Source organism: Euprymna scolopes, chromosome 6, assembly GCF_053919585.1.
Source record: "Euprymna scolopes isolate OS-2025 chromosome 6, ASM5391958v1, whole genome shotgun sequence".
Lineage (NCBI taxonomy): Eukaryota > Metazoa > Mollusca > Cephalopoda > Sepiida > Sepiolidae > Euprymna > Euprymna scolopes.
Genome location: NC_136487.1, coordinates 15,729,059 through 15,747,152, shown reverse-complemented (window position 1 = coordinate 15,747,152; position 18,094 = coordinate 15,729,059). Strand labels below are relative to the sequence as shown.

The 18,094-nt window shown below is 40.4% G+C and overlaps 1 protein-coding gene across 2 annotated transcripts in view; it reads right to left on the bottom strand.

The window, feature by feature from the left end:
* Nucleotides 1-18,094, bottom strand: part of LOC145277532 (neo-calmodulin-like) — a 332,153-nt gene that overhangs the window by 92,633 nt on the left and 221,426 nt on the right. For both annotated transcript variants that reach the window (XM_080128983.1, XM_080128982.1), the window contains one exon: nt 14,004-14,147. In XM_080128983.1, coding sequence (XP_079985109.1) covers nt 14,004-14,147 — 144 coding nt within the window. The remainder of the gene's footprint in view (nt 1-14,003; nt 14,148-18,094) is intronic.

Sequence of the window (18,094 nt, the reverse complement as noted above, 5' to 3'; positions counted from 1 at the left end):
ACATATACATATATATATGTATATATACATATATATGTATATATACATGCATATATATACAGATATATGTATATATATATACATATATACATATATATGTATATATATGTGTGTATGTATATGCATATATATGTATATGTATATATATAACTGCATGTATGTATATATACATATACCAGGGTAAGGAAAGGACTTGAGATAATTGATATCATGACCGTCGACTTTCAGCTTGCGCGCAGGAAATCTATACTCTGGTGGATTTTGCTTTACGCCTTCAACTTGTTTTGGGGTAGGGTGTGGCTGATGCACTACCTCAGTCTTCCTTATGCTAATTGTCAGGCCAAAGGCCTTGCACGCGACTGAAAATCGATCAAGAAGAACCTTGGCTTCCTCAAAGGACGTGGCTACCAGTGCGGCATCGTCAGCGAAGAGCAAGTCGCGAATAATTTCGGTGCGAAGAAGAATCTTGGCCTTAAACCGTTGATGGTTAAATAAGCCACCGGATGACCGAAATTGAAACTTGACACCAGTGTCCAAATCATCAAATGCATGTTTCAGCATTAGTGAAAAGAAGAGCGTAAAGAGGACTGGCGCAATTACACATCCCTGTTTGGTCCGATTCGTAACATCAAATAGATCAGACATCATACCATCTGAGACAACACTGGCCTTCATCCCCTCGTGAAAGGAAATGATCACGTTCAGCATATGATATATGCCAGGGCGGTTCTCTTGATGATGAAATTGTCAACAGGATTGTTGCTAAGGCCACTTCTGCCTTTGGAAATCTTCGCCATCGCTTGTGGAACGAAAGGGGTATTCGACTAGACACAAAAATCCTTGTCTACCGTGCTGTTGTTCTTTCCATTCTTCTTTATGGATCTGAGTCATGGACTCCATACAGACATCAGATTAATCAGCTGGACGTTTTCCACAAAAGCTGTCTACGCTCCATATGTGGTCTTAGCCTCCGCGACAAGGTATCAAATGCCGAATTATTCACAAAATGCAAAATATCTGGCATTGAATTATTCCTTATTCAATCGCAATTGCGGTGGGCTGGTCATGTATTGAGGATGCCAGATGACAGAATTCCAAAAATTGCGATGTACAGTCAATTTGAGAGTGGTAAAAGAATTGTCGGACGTCCTTGGCTTAGGTACAAGGACAAGTTGAAGAGTAACTTGTCTGCAGTGAACATACCATACAGGAGTCTTAAAGATGAGGTGAATGACCGAAAAGGATGGTGATCAAGGTGTTTTGAAGGTTTCCAGAGGTTTCAATCTGAAAGCTTAAGGCAACTGAAAGAAAACAGAGTAAGAGCAAAACGACTAGCAGCCGCACCAATATCTGCAGCGTTAAATCCACATTCATGTTCTATTTGTGGCCTTGTCTGCAAGTCCCTTGCTGGACTAAAAAGTCATCAGAGGCAAAAGCATAAATTAGTTTTAGAAATATTGGTTGTCCGAACCTCATACGTCGAAATCGACGGGAGGGAGAGTCCATCATATGCACATATATATATTCACCTTGCTAACAAGGTAAGGAAAGGACTTGAGATAATTGATATCATGACCGTCGACTTTCAGCTTGCGCGCAGGAAATCTATACTCTGGTGGATTTTGCTTTACGCCTTCAACTTGTTTTGGGGTAGGGTGTGGCTGATGCACTACCTCAATCTTCCTTATGCTAATTGTCAGGCCAAAGGCCTTGCACGCGGCTGAAAATCGATCAAGAAGGACCTGGGCTTCCTCAAAGGACGTGGCTACCAGTGCGGCATCGTCAGCGACGAGCAAGTCCCGAATAATTTCGGTGCGAAGAAGAGTCTTGGCCTTAAACCGTTGATGGTTAAATAAGCCACCGGATGACCGAAATTGAAACTTGACACCAGTGACCAAATCATCAAATGCATGTTTCAGCATTAGTGAAAAGAAGAGCGTAAAGAGGACTGGCGCAATTACACATCCCTGTTTGGTCCAATTCGTAACATCAAATGGATCAGACATCATACCATCTGAGACAACACTGGCCTTCATCCCCTCGTGAAAGGAAATGATCACGTTCAGCATGTTTTCTGGAATACCAAGCCCTCTTAAAACTTGTCAAAGAGCATCGCGATTCACAGTGTCGAATGCCTTCGTCAGGTCAACAAACACCATATACAATTCCTGATTTTTCTCACGGACCTTTTCTGCCACCTGACGTAAGGAAAATATCATGTCAATGGTGCTGCGACCCGACCGAAACCCACACTGGGATTCTGGATACACCTTATCAACGAGACGATTTATGATTCGGTTCAGAATGAGCCTAGCCAGAATCTTTCCTGCAATTGAAAGCAGAGATATCCCCCGATGGTTGTCACAGACATTCTTGACTCCCTTATTTTTGTAGAGATGCTTGATGCCGGCATCTTTGTAGTCCTGTGGAACTCGGCCTGCTTTCCATATCTTTACAAAGAGAGCATGGAGCTTTTTTACCAGCACATGCCTACCATGCTTGTACACTTCAGGCGGAATTGGATCCTTTGGTGATGGGGACTTGCCAGAAGCAATTTGTTTGATGGATTCCCATACCTCCTGATAAGCAGGTTCCAATGACAATTCTGGAATATCTGGATTCTGAGGAATAGAGGACACAACATCGCTGTCAATGACAGATGAGGTGTTTAAGACAGTTTCAAAGTGGTCCTTCCAACGATTGAGAATATCTGATTTATCAGTCAGCAATGCCTCTCCATCGGCTGTGCTTAATGGGGAAGCACCACTTTTCTGAGGACCAAATACCTCTTTCAAACCATCATAGAAGGCTTTCGTGTTCTTGCTGTCAGCAGCTCCCTGCAGTGCAATTGCCTTATTGTACCACCATTGTTCTTTCATAGCTCGGAGAGCTCGCTGTACCTCACCTTTACACTTTTTGTAGGCTGTGTGCTTCACTGTTGAGTTTTTGTCCTCAATCCAAGATTTGTGAGATGAGTGCATTTGGTTAATCAGTGCTTTAACTTCATCGTCGTATAACGGTATTCCAAGGACTTCTACTACTACAGCTTGAGTTGCTTCTCGCAATGCTTTCCAAGAAGATTCAATATCATCAGTTACATCAACACCCTCAAGGTTTTCATCAAGCTTATTGGAGAGCTCAGTTCACTTTTCCCTGGATTTAAGAGGCCGCACATCAATGCGTTTGGGGACTGTTGATCTTTTAACTCTGTGCCTTCGCACATGCAACGACAGTTTACTTCTGAGAAGCGCGTGATCCGAAAGATAGCAAGAAGTGTGGAAAGAGTGAGTGATTTTGAAGTCACTCATGTGCTTTCGCTTTGTTATGACGAAGTCAATAAGATGCCAGTCCTTTGAACGAGGATGCATCCATGTCGTCCTCCGATGCACAGGTTGTTGGAATATGGTATTGGTAATACAGAGGTCAAACTCCTTACAGATTGTAAGAAGTCGTAAACCATTTGCATTTACCTTGCCTATGCCATGCTTACCAAGTACACCGGTCTACGACAGATGGTCACTACCAACACGAGCATTGAAATCGCCAGCAAGAACGAGTTTATGATGGTGTCGAACTCTGGAGAGGACATCACGGAGGGTATAGTAGAAGTCATCCTTCTCTTGATCTGAACTGGCTAACGTTGGGGCGTAACAACTAACTAGCGTCACCCTGGTGTTTCCTTCTAACTCCAGGGAAAGAGTTGCCACACGATCAGATATGCCTTTGGGAAAAGACGATAAGGACTTTGCCATCTTGGACTTAATGGCAAAACCAACGCCTGATTGGCGGGGTTCATTTTCTGCCTTTCCTGACAAAAAGAAGTCATATCCACCCTTTTTCTCTCGAAGTTGAGAATTGCCAGGCAAGCGAGTTTCACATAAGACAGAAATGTCAACATCATACCTCTGTAACTCAAGACAAACAAGGGCTGTCTTTCGCTCGGGTGCAGCATTATTATCCTGGAGGGTACGGACATTCCAACACCCTATTCAGAGATTCTTTGTTGAGGTTTTTTGTCGTATTCTATTGTTCTGACTGCGTAACTGGATAACCAGACAGCTGCAGCGGGCTGCCAAGTTAAGTAGTGAGCAAGCAATTTTTTAGAGCTCCTTTTATCGCCCCCTCCCCACCAGAGGGAAAGCAGTGCTATCCCTAAATAGGGCTGCTTTGTCCCTGATGGAGGACACGAACAGTACAATTGCTCACAGGTTTGTGCTAGAACGGCCATCTACCATCAGCCGCCACTGTGCAGAGATCCGGCTGAGGACTTCCAGTAATATCCTTTACCTGTCCCCGTCGCTTTCACTCCATCGCCAGTGGACTTCTTGCAGGACAGTATGAGGTTTTCATAATGAAATTACGATAAGCTGTCAGAAACCTACACAAATGACTTGATTTAAGTGGTGAAGGCTCGTGTAGGACGATCCACACTTTTTGGAACTGCTGATTAACTCACTCGGTGCAAACCAATTGCCACAGAACAAGCAGAAAACAACCCTCAGGTTTGATGTAAGAGTTTCCTTCTCTTAGTAGTATAACCGCGCCCCCAGACACCAACCTGGTAATTTCCTTGTACCGGCGCATATATATGTACATATATATATGTACATATATATGTACATATACATATATATATATATACATACATATATATATATTTATATATATATATATATATATATATATATATATATATATGTATACTGTAAAATTACATTCCAGTTGCAAGAAAAATAAGTCCACAATCATGATTTTAATATTTTTATTTTATTTTTTACAAGCGCCTTACACGTATTTCATTATGTGTATAACCGATAGTGCCACCACACAAATCAGAGATATATAAATGTTTGAGACATTCACAAAAAATGTATAAAATAAAGAAAAAAAAACAGCTCATAATATATATATATTTTAAGCTACCCTTTTTTCTTTATTTTATACATTTATTTGTCTATGTGGAATATATATATATATATATATATATATATATATATATATATATATATATATATATATATATAAGATAATCGTGGAAATTTTTTGTAGAGCTCTTTCGGCTATCATCTCGTTAGGAAAAAATCGATAGCATACAAAATAATATTATTGGCGAAATTAAAGAATGTCGACTATGGACCGAGGAAGTTTGCCATATGGAGAGAGATCAGGGCAGAAGCTGCATGGGCGGAGGGACCATCGAGGAAATATTTTTGGAAAGAGGGCTGGTTGAGGAACTGTTAATGGACAATGGCCCCGCTTTCCGATCAGAAGCCTTTAAAGAGGTGTGTAATAGGTAGGGAGTAAGGCAATTTTTAGGGCAGCATATCGGCCGAGTGGCAATGGGATAGTGGAGAGGAATCATCGCATCATCAAGGCTGCTGCGGAAAAAAGCAACATTTCACCCAAGGAGGCGGTGTTTTGGTACAACATCTCACCGAAAACCAGACAAGATGAAACAACTGTGCCTCATAGAGCCATCTTTGCATATAAGTGGCGGCATCCGTGCAACAAAACGGTAGGAATTGAGGGTGAAGAAGCTACCATTAAAGTGGTCGAGGAGGTGTGGGCAAAGCCCCCCAATGCAAAATGTACCACTCGCCGGGAACGCAGTCAACGAACAACGTAATGGTGAATGGCGTTCCCCGGCATATCCTAGACCTGCGTCGTGTAACCCTGCCGGTGCGCAGTCATGGCAGTGAAGAGGAGGAAATCGATATCCATCAAGAAGCTAACGATGCACCCCAATTCGACTTAACCCCACATTGTGGTTCTTTACAACTGGACGAGAATGTCTGTAGTGAACCTGAAAATGTCAACCCCCAAGGTTGTCCCCCATAGGAAGAGGCCTGCTTGGATGAAGGATTATGAAGTGTCTTATTGATCTCAAAGATCAGGGGGACGTGTGAGATATATGGTTAGAAAAGAAGAAAAAAAAAGAAATGTACCGGGCGTATCTGCATCGCTCTTTGGGAAAGAAGAAGGAAAGGATGCCCAGCGCATTTGTATACGCGAAGGGCATCTTGGGAAGGCAGAGTATGATGGGAGAAACTATTTTTCCCCTGTCTCTTCCTTTTTTTTCTAGATAGGAGGATATAAAAGCAGGGAAAAATTCCCTGGGGGAGCAAAGAGAAAAGAGTCGTGAACATCTTCTCTTGAAAAGAATTTTGTATTGCTGACGTTCGGATTGTGCGGTGTGACATTGGTGTCGAGAGGCCAGGTGTGGTCGATTGGAAAAGAAGAGGGCAGAAACGTGCTGTTGTCAAGAGGGTGACTCACTCCTTCCCGAACCCCAAAACCGAATCCTGATTATAACCCTAGAAAAAACAGCTTCGAAACATTAGGTGGTGACCTTTTCTCCCACAGAAGAGAGGTTGCAAATCTGTCTTTACTCTATCATTATTGTCATGACGTGCTATTCTGAACTTCAATCTATGCCACTAATCACGCCAAACTTTCACAAAAGCACTCATCTAGCTACAACCACTATCAACAATTACCCCCACCTGTGCCTAAATCTAAGCGCAAAGTCCATTAACAACGCTTTTTTCCTAGAACTGCTCGCCTGTAGAACTGTTCCGCTGCCCTGCTTCCCGATTGAATACAATATTTGTTTGCTACTTAACTAAAACATAGTTGTCTTCAAGTCCAATGTAAACAATTTGAGCTGTCCCCTTAAATAATCTACCACCAACAAGCACGACGTTGTTGTCTCAGATACAACCTTACATTCATTAACCCTTTCCCTTGAGTGGCCTTCGGGCCTTGATAAGTGGTGATTCCTTTGTAATAATGTGATGTAATATTGGCTAATGTTATTGCTATATAAGTGATATAGATTCCACAGACAAAGTGTGTGCTGATCTGATAACAGTTATTAAATTGACACTTAAGTCATGAATATCATAAAAAAAATCCGCACTGATTATAGGCGACTCGATGTCTGTTCGTATAAATTTCTAGGTAAAGTCTTTACGCGTTAAGTGTTAATTCAGTTGTGTTGGGCGTAGGAATTATCGTAACGTTAGCTACGCAGAGCCTAATCATGTTCGAATCAGTTATTGTCCTATTTCGTCTCCTTACTGGGATTATGCTAACACTAGAGTCTATCTGAATAACGCATCTGCATCCATTATTTTATCTTGCACTAGATAAACTACAGAAGTATGTCAACACTAAACGTCGATCGACGCATTTCCTAGTTACGTTTATTTTTTTAAGAAACACATAGCTTACATTTCCCGGCTCTGTTACTAAAGCGAAACTATCTCAGCATTTCTCCTGTTTCAGTTGCTACACCGACGTAATGTTTTTTTTTAATGAGGTCGAGATGCCATTCGAACGGACGCCAAAAATCCGACTGGCTTGAATAGCCACCCTATTTCTTTCTACGCTTCGTTGGGATACGCCCTCTTCTCCACTTTTAAAAGCAAGTTAGTTTTCACAGGTAGACGTTGACTCAATATTTTCAACCATTGACCATCGTTTTACACTCAAACTCTTATAATCCGACGCGCACTCAGAAACCATATAAAGACGAAGAAAAAAATATAAGAAGTCCAAAGATCAAACTCGATGCACCTCGAAAGACACAAGAACATATGTTCACCCCCCCCCCCGCGACATTTGGGAGACAACAAGAAAAGAACACTTCAAGACTCACATATAAGCTTTTCTAATTTCGCACACATCTGCACACGCACTAATAGAACAAAGTCCATCAACTATATACAATGCCACACGCATATTCACACTAACAAATATATGAACATACGAGGTGCTAAATTGATCAGCTCCACAATCTCCCTGCTATCATAACAACATCTTTCTTTCTGATTTCTGAGCACTCTTGGGACAAACTTTGCACAAATCTTCCGCATCTTCAGTTCCTCGCGAATAATTGTGTATACAGTTTCCACACTGATAGCAAATTGTGCACTTATTTTCTTAATAGACACACGACGGCCCTCATCCAATCAAATCTGGTGTTCTAATTTCCTTACTTCCCCACAGCTCTCATCATCCCTCAAAGACTACCTGCCTTCTTTTATGCCACTCAAAAACTGATACTCAATTCATGCAAGATGGCACAAAAGCAGTCTGAAGCATTCCATACGTTTCTGTGGCATTTTTTTTTTCAAGTTTAAAACGTAATTTTATTGCATCTCATTCTTCCAAAGGATTCGCACGTCAAGATTGCATTTTTAAAATTCACCAGCTGTGATAATCAGACTTTAGTAGAGTGTATTCCAATTCCTGCTATAGCTGTTCATTTGAACCTGAAATCATAAAAACTGTTCAATCGTCTCATAAAATATATAGCAATAACATACTGAATTTTCAAGAGTCTGCAACAAATTTAAATGCCTGTACAAAGAGGCACCTCGTACATATCTATCTTGCTAGAAAGTTACTCGCGCCTGAGAGTATTCGGTACATCTACTCGTGCTGGTCAAAAAACTAGAACATCATGTTTTTTAGCACTAAATTCTTATTGAGGACGATCTGTGAGATGTAATTGGTGCTAAAATATCATATCATGCTAAACTAACTGAAATAGTTGTTTTACGAAAGAATCTTTTTTTCATATCAATTGCAATGTCAGTTTTTGAATATTTCGTGTTTCAAAATAATAGAACTGTAGTACTTACCAACACAACAAACGCCCTCGTGTTTGTGCCTTGTATAGCCATGCGCGACAACAAAACTTGGGTTTTTATAAGCGGAAGTCTCGAGGTTGTCAGGAATCTACAGGCGCATGCGCAAGAGAAGGGATTGAGATAGTGGTATAAAGGCAGGTCGAGTGAGAAGGTTGGGGTTGTTGTTGTCATTGGACGTTACAGTGACGCATGCGTTAGCAGGTGATTAAGCGGCGGTTTATTTTTGTGTGTCAAGTCGCGGACCTCGGTGAAGGTCATATAAATCGTTCACCTCGGTGAAGGTGAAGGTGCAGGTAAGTAAACAAAATAGTTTTTTTATTAACATAAATACAAATAAAATTAATCAACATTTAGTAGCAGCATCTTTTGCCTTGATAACAGCATCAATTCGCCGGGGCATGGAATCAACACGCTTCTCGCAATCATGTGTAGACATTGAATCTCATGTGCTCTCGATTGCAAGTGTAGTAGGTTTTATTTGTGGAGATTCCTCTTTATTTGGTCCCACAAGACTTCAATAACGTTCAAATCTGGCGATTTTGTCGACCATTCAAGAACAGGCATCGACCGTTCTCGAAGCCAGGAAGACATGGTGTTGGCAGAGTGCGCCGGTGCCAAGCCATGTTAAAAAATGATGTCTGTAGCCTCCCTGTCAAACTGGTTATCCAACACTGGCAGTAAATAAGCTTCCAGGATATCTTTGTGCATTTTTGCGTTTACAGTTCCTTTGATGAAGCATAAATTACCAGCACCTTTAGCACTCATACAGCCCCAAACCATGCAAGACTGCGGGAACTTCAGACTTCTTAGCGCATTCTTGGTTATACCGTTCCGTGGTTCTTAGCCAAACCCGTGGCCCTTGATCGCCGAGGAAATACAAAATCGAGACTCATCTGAAAAGATCACACGGCACCATTCGTCTGCAGTCCAGGTTTGATGAGCAGTTGCTTTTCAGAGGAGTCTCGATTTTGTATCTGCTTTGGCGACCAAGGGCCACGTGTTTGGCAAAGAACCATGGAACCGTATAACCAAGAATGCGCTAAGAAGTCTGTGAAATTCCCGCAGTCTTGCATGGTTTGGGGCTTTATGAGTCCTAAAGGTGTTGGTAATTTATGGCGTCGTTTTTGGGTGAAACAAAAATATATTAAGTTGGCACAAAAATAAGGTCGTTTTTATATGTATAGTTAAACGTGAAAAAACGACATTATTTTTGTACCAACCTAATATCTTATTGGTCTTCTAGTTCGGATCCAAAGGTAGCATCTGTTCTATCTAAAGATGGTATAATGATATCGTGGTGTTTCCGTTCGCGCCGGACGTCCATACAATGGAAATATATCCGACTCCTATAAAGATATTGGAGATAAGCCATAACAACCAGATATATTCTGACACTACATTAACCAGATTACTTAGATAAATACTTTTACAGTTTTAACAAAAAAGTTACAATAATATCGCGGGGGCTCCATTCACGGTGAACGTCCACGGAATGCCTAGAAGCATAACGTTACTGTTGTGGCCACAAATCCTGCTAGTATATCTTAGCATTGGGTTAACGAAAAGTTCGTCCGTTTTTTAGGAAAGAGAAACTCAAACATCGAGTTTATGCAATTCATTTCCCACACTCGATTTGAAAATCTTGAGAATGTTTACGATTTGTCTTTTTTAATCAAATCAATGATGGCACTATTGTTCAACTATGGCTGTCACTTGGTCATAGCCGACCAGAGCGAAGAGCATATCTCCATGTACATGGCATATCTTTATGCATGTTTCTGTAGCTAATTTTCCTTTTCTATAGTGAAAATTATCAGATGTCCGTAGTGCTATGCTTAATTTTACCATTTCATGGTCTGAAATACAAGCAAATTCATCTGCTCGGGGGTTGTTGAAACACTATCAACATACTGCGTAAAAATTAAGGATTTGAGGAATAGGAATATAAAAAGATGTTAAGTTGTTTGGAAAAATGGTATTCAAAAAAAACGAACGAACTTTTTTGACCAACCCAATATTTTCGTCGCTAAACGCGTAGATTGGATGGATGCAACTTAATATCTAACCTTTCTTAGTTCCACTTCGATTTGGAGAAAAATAATTCTGATAACGCAGTGGCGATTTTCTGAAGAGAATCGGCGGATTAGTGCAAGAAAATAACCTTGAAACGTCTCAGCCTTATCGATTTCTACAGTGAAAAACGATACTCTTGGTTTAGTGCGATTTCAAACTAAGTCTTTGCTACGAAATCACGAAATCTCGACAAAATTATTGGACGACACCACATTGCTCGATGGAAAAATAGGTCATAGATTGAAATGCTCTCCGTCAACTTTGAAATGCAACCGAGCGAAGAATAATTTCGAAATCTAGAATTGGCAAAAAAAACGTCTTTAAACGAATACTTGTCGGTGCGAGTGTAGAACAGAGATTGAAGTATTTCAGCATTTACGGAAATTTACGAATCATGACAAACTCTGGAATCTGTACGGAAGGACCCGTGACGTAATGGATAAAGTAATAATAAATTCAATTCTAAATGGCACTCTTCTGGGGGTTAAAGGTTCGATACGCAGTGTGGGCGATATTCAAAATACAATTGCGAATTGCTTAAGATTCTACCAGGTCATGATTTATGGAACGAGTATATGCTACCCCTGTGCACATTCTGAAGTCCAATAAAAAGATTCTCAAATTCAATAAAAAGATTCTCGAGTTCGACAAGATATACCTGAAGAAGGTCGGAAGGAAACATCGGTCGAAAAGTTGTGAGAATAATATCCAAAATGAGAACAGTTGTCCAAATAATCCAAATAATCAATCATCATCTAAAAATAACCCGGAAACATAAACAATGATTGGTCGAATTATACGTTGTTAAATACATGTGCATATTTTGTAGGTTATTTTTTTTTGGGGGGGGGGACTTTGTATTAAACTTAAAAGCAACAATTACTCATCTGTCTTCCGTTGCTGAATTCGCAAATTCATAACGAGTCGCTAAAACACACCTACACAAAATTAGCCTTGTGTGTCAGCAACTACTGTAACGATCTCACTATTTCAAAGAGAGGTGACGGTGGTTCAGTGATTCACAGCACGGACTGACGACCTAGGTGTCGCCAGTTCGAATCCAGTTCGTTCCACAAAAATAACTTTCACTTAAGATGTTGCCAATCTTCGCGTGAGCCCCTTCCGTACGTACCACATGTCTTTTTAGAAGTAATTCTCACTAGAAACAATATCGGGGAAACCAATGCCACCAAAATAATTGTCGGATTCATATGATATGATGATGACTATTTCAAGATTCCTTTCCCTTCATTTATCGTGTTATCTACCCGGCCAATCACAGCCTAGTATTTATTATTCCAGTCTTTACTCCCCAATAAGAACCAAGAAAATAAAGATTTTTGTTTTGCTCTCTCTAGTTAGACCACAAATGAAAAACTATCTCAACCTCCAGAATATCAGAGAGAGGTTAACAGGTACTACACCTTGCCCAAGGGTGATCTGGAGCTGTGGGACAAGGGCGTTCATCTCACGAAATATTATACACAACCAGTTACCTGATACATCGCCTGGTATTCTCAAATCGTCACCTATCTGGTACCGAACGTGCTAAACGTTGCTTAACTTCTGTAACCTTATGAGAACCGGTGTGTTAATATGAGTATCATGTTCGTAATGAATGGATACGAATTAAAAAGTGTTTCGCCTCATCGACTATTTACACTTTTTGTGTTTATAAAATAAACAAATTTTTTAGAAGAAATAAATATGAGGTTATAATTTGCCATCTTTATTAGAAATAACGATAACAATGTTACCTGCCGTTGCCCATGAATAATAAAATCGAAGGTTTAAAAAAATATGTCTAATGTCTTTCTTTAAGAACTTTCTTTCTATGTCTCTTTCCAATTGCTCATTTCTCTGTGGTAACTAGTTCAATATAATAGTAATGTAATGACTGAATATATCCGGGTTCTTCCACACAGGAATATGAGTGGCTGGTGTAAGCCATAAATATGGACGGGCGTAACAGCCTGGCAGGGACGTCAAAAGTATAAAACTTAAGCATATTAGCAGCTATGACTACAAACAACCGTTTATTAAGGTGACTTACTAGATTTTATTACTCGATTACTGTAGCCAAGACACCTCAACTGTTTCAAGAAAATATATTAATTTCAAGGACATATCAAATAGAAAGACAAAAAAATTACTTAGTGATTGATCTAATTTCAGTGTTTTTGAAACAACTACTAATAAGATTAAATATAAATAATTTTTAACCCCATTTACTAAGAATCGATGTCATTAGATATTTGCTTGATTTTAATGCTTGGCTCTGATGGATCGGAATGCAAAATATCGATTACCTACCTATATAGAACTTAAGCCAATCAGAGACGATCTCTCTGGGAGCCGGGCGCCTGTTCTGAAAACCTAAGCGCTTTTCACACAGAGAGCCAACGTGAATGCTAGCTTTCAAGACAGATCCTTGTCATTCTGGACAATATTAATTTCTAATTGGCGCATAAATATCACCTGCCGTAGCCCCTGGCTACTGGCATCAACGGCATGACATCTCTGCACGTGGATTTACTTCTTTAGATTTAAGTACAGATAGAGAATGGGGGAAATTGTTGACAGTGGTTGTAACTAGACAAGTGTTTGTTGTGAATGTTTTACAGCGGGCATTGATTGAAGCTCAGATGAACACTTGCCATGAACATTACGATAGAACAGATATAGACTGGCAACGTATCTTATAATTGATAATCGAGTTATCAATGCGTGTATATGTTACTTCCGGCGTTACTACATATTGATCTGATATGTTTGTAAATCTGAAAAAAAGGCAACAGTTGAAATGAAGCGATCACGTAGATAATTTGAAATACAGAGTGTTCCAAAGGTTTTGGGCATATTTCAAGTTCTGATATCTGTTTAATTATGAAAAAATCGGAAAACAATCACAAGAAAAGAAGTTCATAGTGAAATGATATGGTAAACTCATAGCGGATCGGTGTTTATGTTTATGTTTATTCTAAGAGAACGAGATGCCCTTCAACTTCAGAAAATGTGGTTGACAACGCAATGCTGGGCGCCTTTGACAAGAATTGGACTATCGAATTATTGCGTCTCGTGTGATCAATGGTGCTCACATTGAACAATTTTGTACACTATATGAGAAACTTGAAATTACGAGCTTTCTGAATATACCAGGTGCGTTTTTATATCCTTAATAGTTCTCGAGATATTCAATGTCAAAATGTGCCCAAGAATTTTGGAACATCCTGTATTTACGAAAAGAAAAAGATGAGCAAATGTATTACTTACCATTGATGTCTATTTCTTGCACCATTTGTCGTATCTCGTCTACGGATGGGTACTGACCCAAATCCCGCAACACTTTGCCCAACTCCTCTGTGGAGATGGAGCCGTCGCCATCTTTGTCGAAAAGCCGGAATGATTCACGAAGTTCTACACGAAAATAAGAAAATAATCAGCAGTTGATTAATTAACGGAAACAAGTAACGCAAGTATGTATTATAGTTACTAGCATTTTACTCGGAAAAGAAAAACTTAGTAATAATTTTAGACATTAATCAACAGGTCTACATCTCTGCCATATGCATGGTATTAAAGTTTGACTAATTCGAGCCGTTTATTAGAATCGAAGTCTAAAATTCAGTAGAAATAGTTCGAAACTCTATTTATCTCTCTCCCACCGTGAGTGGATGTGACACAAGGTCTGAAATTGTATTGAATGACCCAGCGCCCCAAGAGGAGGAGCATCCTGGTCTGCAAGCACGTCTGAGTTGCACCGTCGGTATTCCCCGGTGAGAGCGCCTCAGACAACAAGCGATAAATTTGTTCCACCCGAAAACCGGAGGTAAGGTCTGGGAGGGTGGACTTCCTAAGGCTACTTCAGCCCGACAGCTAAAAGACCAACGAAATAGCCCAAGTTCTGTCGGACTGATATATATACTAGCAAAAGTACCCGTCGTTGACTGGGTTCAAAAGCAGCCTACAGAAATTGGACTCTGATTTATTAAAGCATGATAGGTTATGAAAAGGAAGGGTTGTAAAGAGATAGCTTCGAATTCGGGAGTATCAAAACCAAAGCAAATTATGATGAAAGTCAAAATAAAATAGATAAACCCCATAATTTATTATACCATAACTGTTCACAGTAAAACACTTATCACAATATTCTGTGAATCTATATAAAAAAAAACTTGTTAAACTTTGTGACATATTTCCATTCTATTGAGGTCAGGCGCGAACAAACACCCCATAATTTTATTATACCATATTTCTTCAAACTGAAACATAATTATCAAAGTATACTTACGCAGATAGATATGAAAAGTCTTTATTAAAGTTTGTGGCTATTTCCATTCTATGGAGGCCAGGCGCGAACGCAGACCCCATGATTTTATTATACCATATGCAAGATCAAACATACCCATTCATGTGTCTCGATACATCTTCTATCATTATATGTAATCAGTTTTTTAAAATAGTCAACCATATAGGAGCCTATTCGTGACTAGACACACACACACACATATATATATATATATATATATATATATATATATATATATATATATATTCAATTTTCACCCCAAACAAGGCGCAGTGCCACTTTGAAGTAGGAGGCTACTATCGGGGACATAAGTTGCAAGGGTATTTTGAAGATAGTTGAGTAGCAAGATGTCTGTTCACATGACACTTGAACATCTGCATGTCAGTACAGTTGGGAAAGCAGAATCCCAGAAGGGAGTTCCAAAGTCCAGCAGTTCTGGGGAAGAAACTATTGGAGGTGAAGGCCTTATTACACTAAGGGATCTCTACTGTGAAGGGGTGGGATTTGGCAGCTTGTCGGGGGTATTCACGTCGAGGTGGTACAAGTGCTTGTAGTTCGTCAGAGCATTCACCGGTAAAATACTTGTAGAACAGGCAGAGGGATGCAACATTTCGTCGATAGGACAGAGGTTGAGGCCTAGATGACAGTTCAGGACCTATTAGTTTGGCGACTCTCTTTTGAACCCTGTCCAGGAGTGAGACAAGTAGTGGGTGATCCAGCCCAAATTTGACAACAGTACTCCATACATGGGCGGATGGTGGCTTAGTAGAGGTACAGGGTACTTTCAGGCGTAAGTAGTTTTCTAGCACGATAGAGAGAGCCCACCTTCCTCGCAGCAGCCTTGGCAATGCTCTCAATGTATCTATTCCAGTTCATGTTCCCTGTAAACGTAAGACCGAGGAGTTACAAGGAAGTACTTTCGGGTAATGTGTTCTTGGCCATTGCTATTGGTGGTAGAGAAGGTTTCTTGTAATTATTGAACGAGATAAGCTTAGCCTTGGCCGCATTGAATATGACCATCACATTTTTGTCCCCATTCCACTACAGATTTGAGGTCATAGTCTCTCCCATTTCCTTGGATATGTGTTCATTTGTTTTCCTCTCGTGTCTGTTATAGAGAGTGGTGTCATCAGCAAATATACCCATCCTCGAAAAATTTATCAGGGAGGTCATTTATGAATATCAAGAATAATAAAAGTCTCCTTAGAAGACGATCGTGCCACACCCCGTCAAAACCCCTAGATATATCGAGGGCTACCGCTCTATCCTTCCCTGTTTTGTCTAGTGAACGGTATATACGTTCAGAGATTACAGTTAGATGTCTGCTGTGGAACGTGCTTGCCTGAATTCATATCGTTTGTCGGTCAGGAGTTTAGCAGCTGTATGGTGATGGACTAGAGCTTGATTAATTAAGGACTCAAATATTTTGGCGAAAAGCGGGAGAAGACTAATGGGACGATAATTTAATGTGTCAGTTCTTTCACCAAAATTCTTGAAAATTGGTACCACATAAGCAGTTTTCCAGCACTCAGAAAAGCAATATTCAAATATGTCTCCTGTGTGTTATGAGTAAGTTGCTGGAATCCATATTAAATAGAGAAATAGTAAATCACCTAAGCAGAAACAATCTTCTTAGTGACACACAATATGATTTCCGTTCTGCAAGATCTACCGAAGATGTGCTAACGGTTATATCTCACAGGATTAATGAATCTCTTGATAAAGGCTTCCTTTCTAGGGCAATTGCTCTTGACATATCAAAGGCCTTCAACAAGGTATGGCATAAGGGCCTACTTCACAAGATTTCCAGCTACGGTATAACTGGAAATGTGTTCTCAATCATTAAATCATTTCTCTCCGATAGGCTCATAAGAGTAGTGGTCGATGGACAAAAATCAGAGGCCTGCAGTATTAATGCTGGAGTCCCTCAAGGGTCAATCCTGGGCCCAACTCTCTTCCTGATATACATCAATGACCTCCCTAAACACATACTTAAATCATTCGTTGACATCTTTGCTGATGACACGACCACCTACGGCAACACATCAAAGGCTGTAAATGACAAAGTTCTCTCTGATTCTCCCTCCTCTGATCTCGAGCGCGTGGTTCAGTGGGGAAGACGTGGCTAGTTACCTTTAATGCATCTAAAACCAAACTCCTATCTTTACATCATCAACGCTCTAATCCCCATCTGGCATCAATTGAAATGGATGGCTCTCGTCTAGGAGAAGCCCCACGTTTTGACAAGCTTCTGGGTTTGTCTTTACTCCTGATCTGAAATGGACACGTACATCAAGCCTGTTGCCAAGGTCGCTGCAAAGATGGTGGGATCCTTCTACCGCTCCAGAAGATATCTTATTACTGATACAATTCTCTATCTATATAAAAGCCAAGTACGTCCAAGGATGGAATACTGTTGCCATATCTGGGCAGGAGCTGCTAAAAACAGCCTATCCTGCCTTGACAGAGTACAATATAGACTTCGTGGCTTAGTGGGGGGTGCCCTTTTCTCTACCCTGCAACCTCTCTCCCACAGAAGAGACGTTAAGAGCCTATCCTTGTTTTATCATTATTTCCATGGCAGGTGCTCGTCTGAACTCCAATCTCTGGTCCCCCCTCGCCAATCTTTCACGAAAAACACCCGTCTAGCTGAATCCACTGTGAAAAATATCCCCCCACTCTTTACTGTGCCTAAATCAAAACGTGGATTCCATGAACAAAGCTTCTTTCTTAGAACTGCACGCCTGTGGAACTCTGTTCCGTCTGCCTGCTTCCCACCTGACTACAACTTGGATGTGTTCAAGTCCAACTTTAACAAATTCCTAATGAATCGCCCCCTTAAGTAAACACTTCATCAAATCTCCACACTAACGTAATGTACTTTCACTAATCCTTATCCCTGAGTGGCTTCCGGGCCTTGATAAGTAGTGACCACCGTGTAAAAAAAAAAAGAAAAAAAACGGCATTTATTGAAAAGTTTGGAGAGAACTGGAGCAACCTCAGCGGAGCATATTTTTTACTAGCGCAGCCGGGATGAGATCTGGTTCACTTGCTT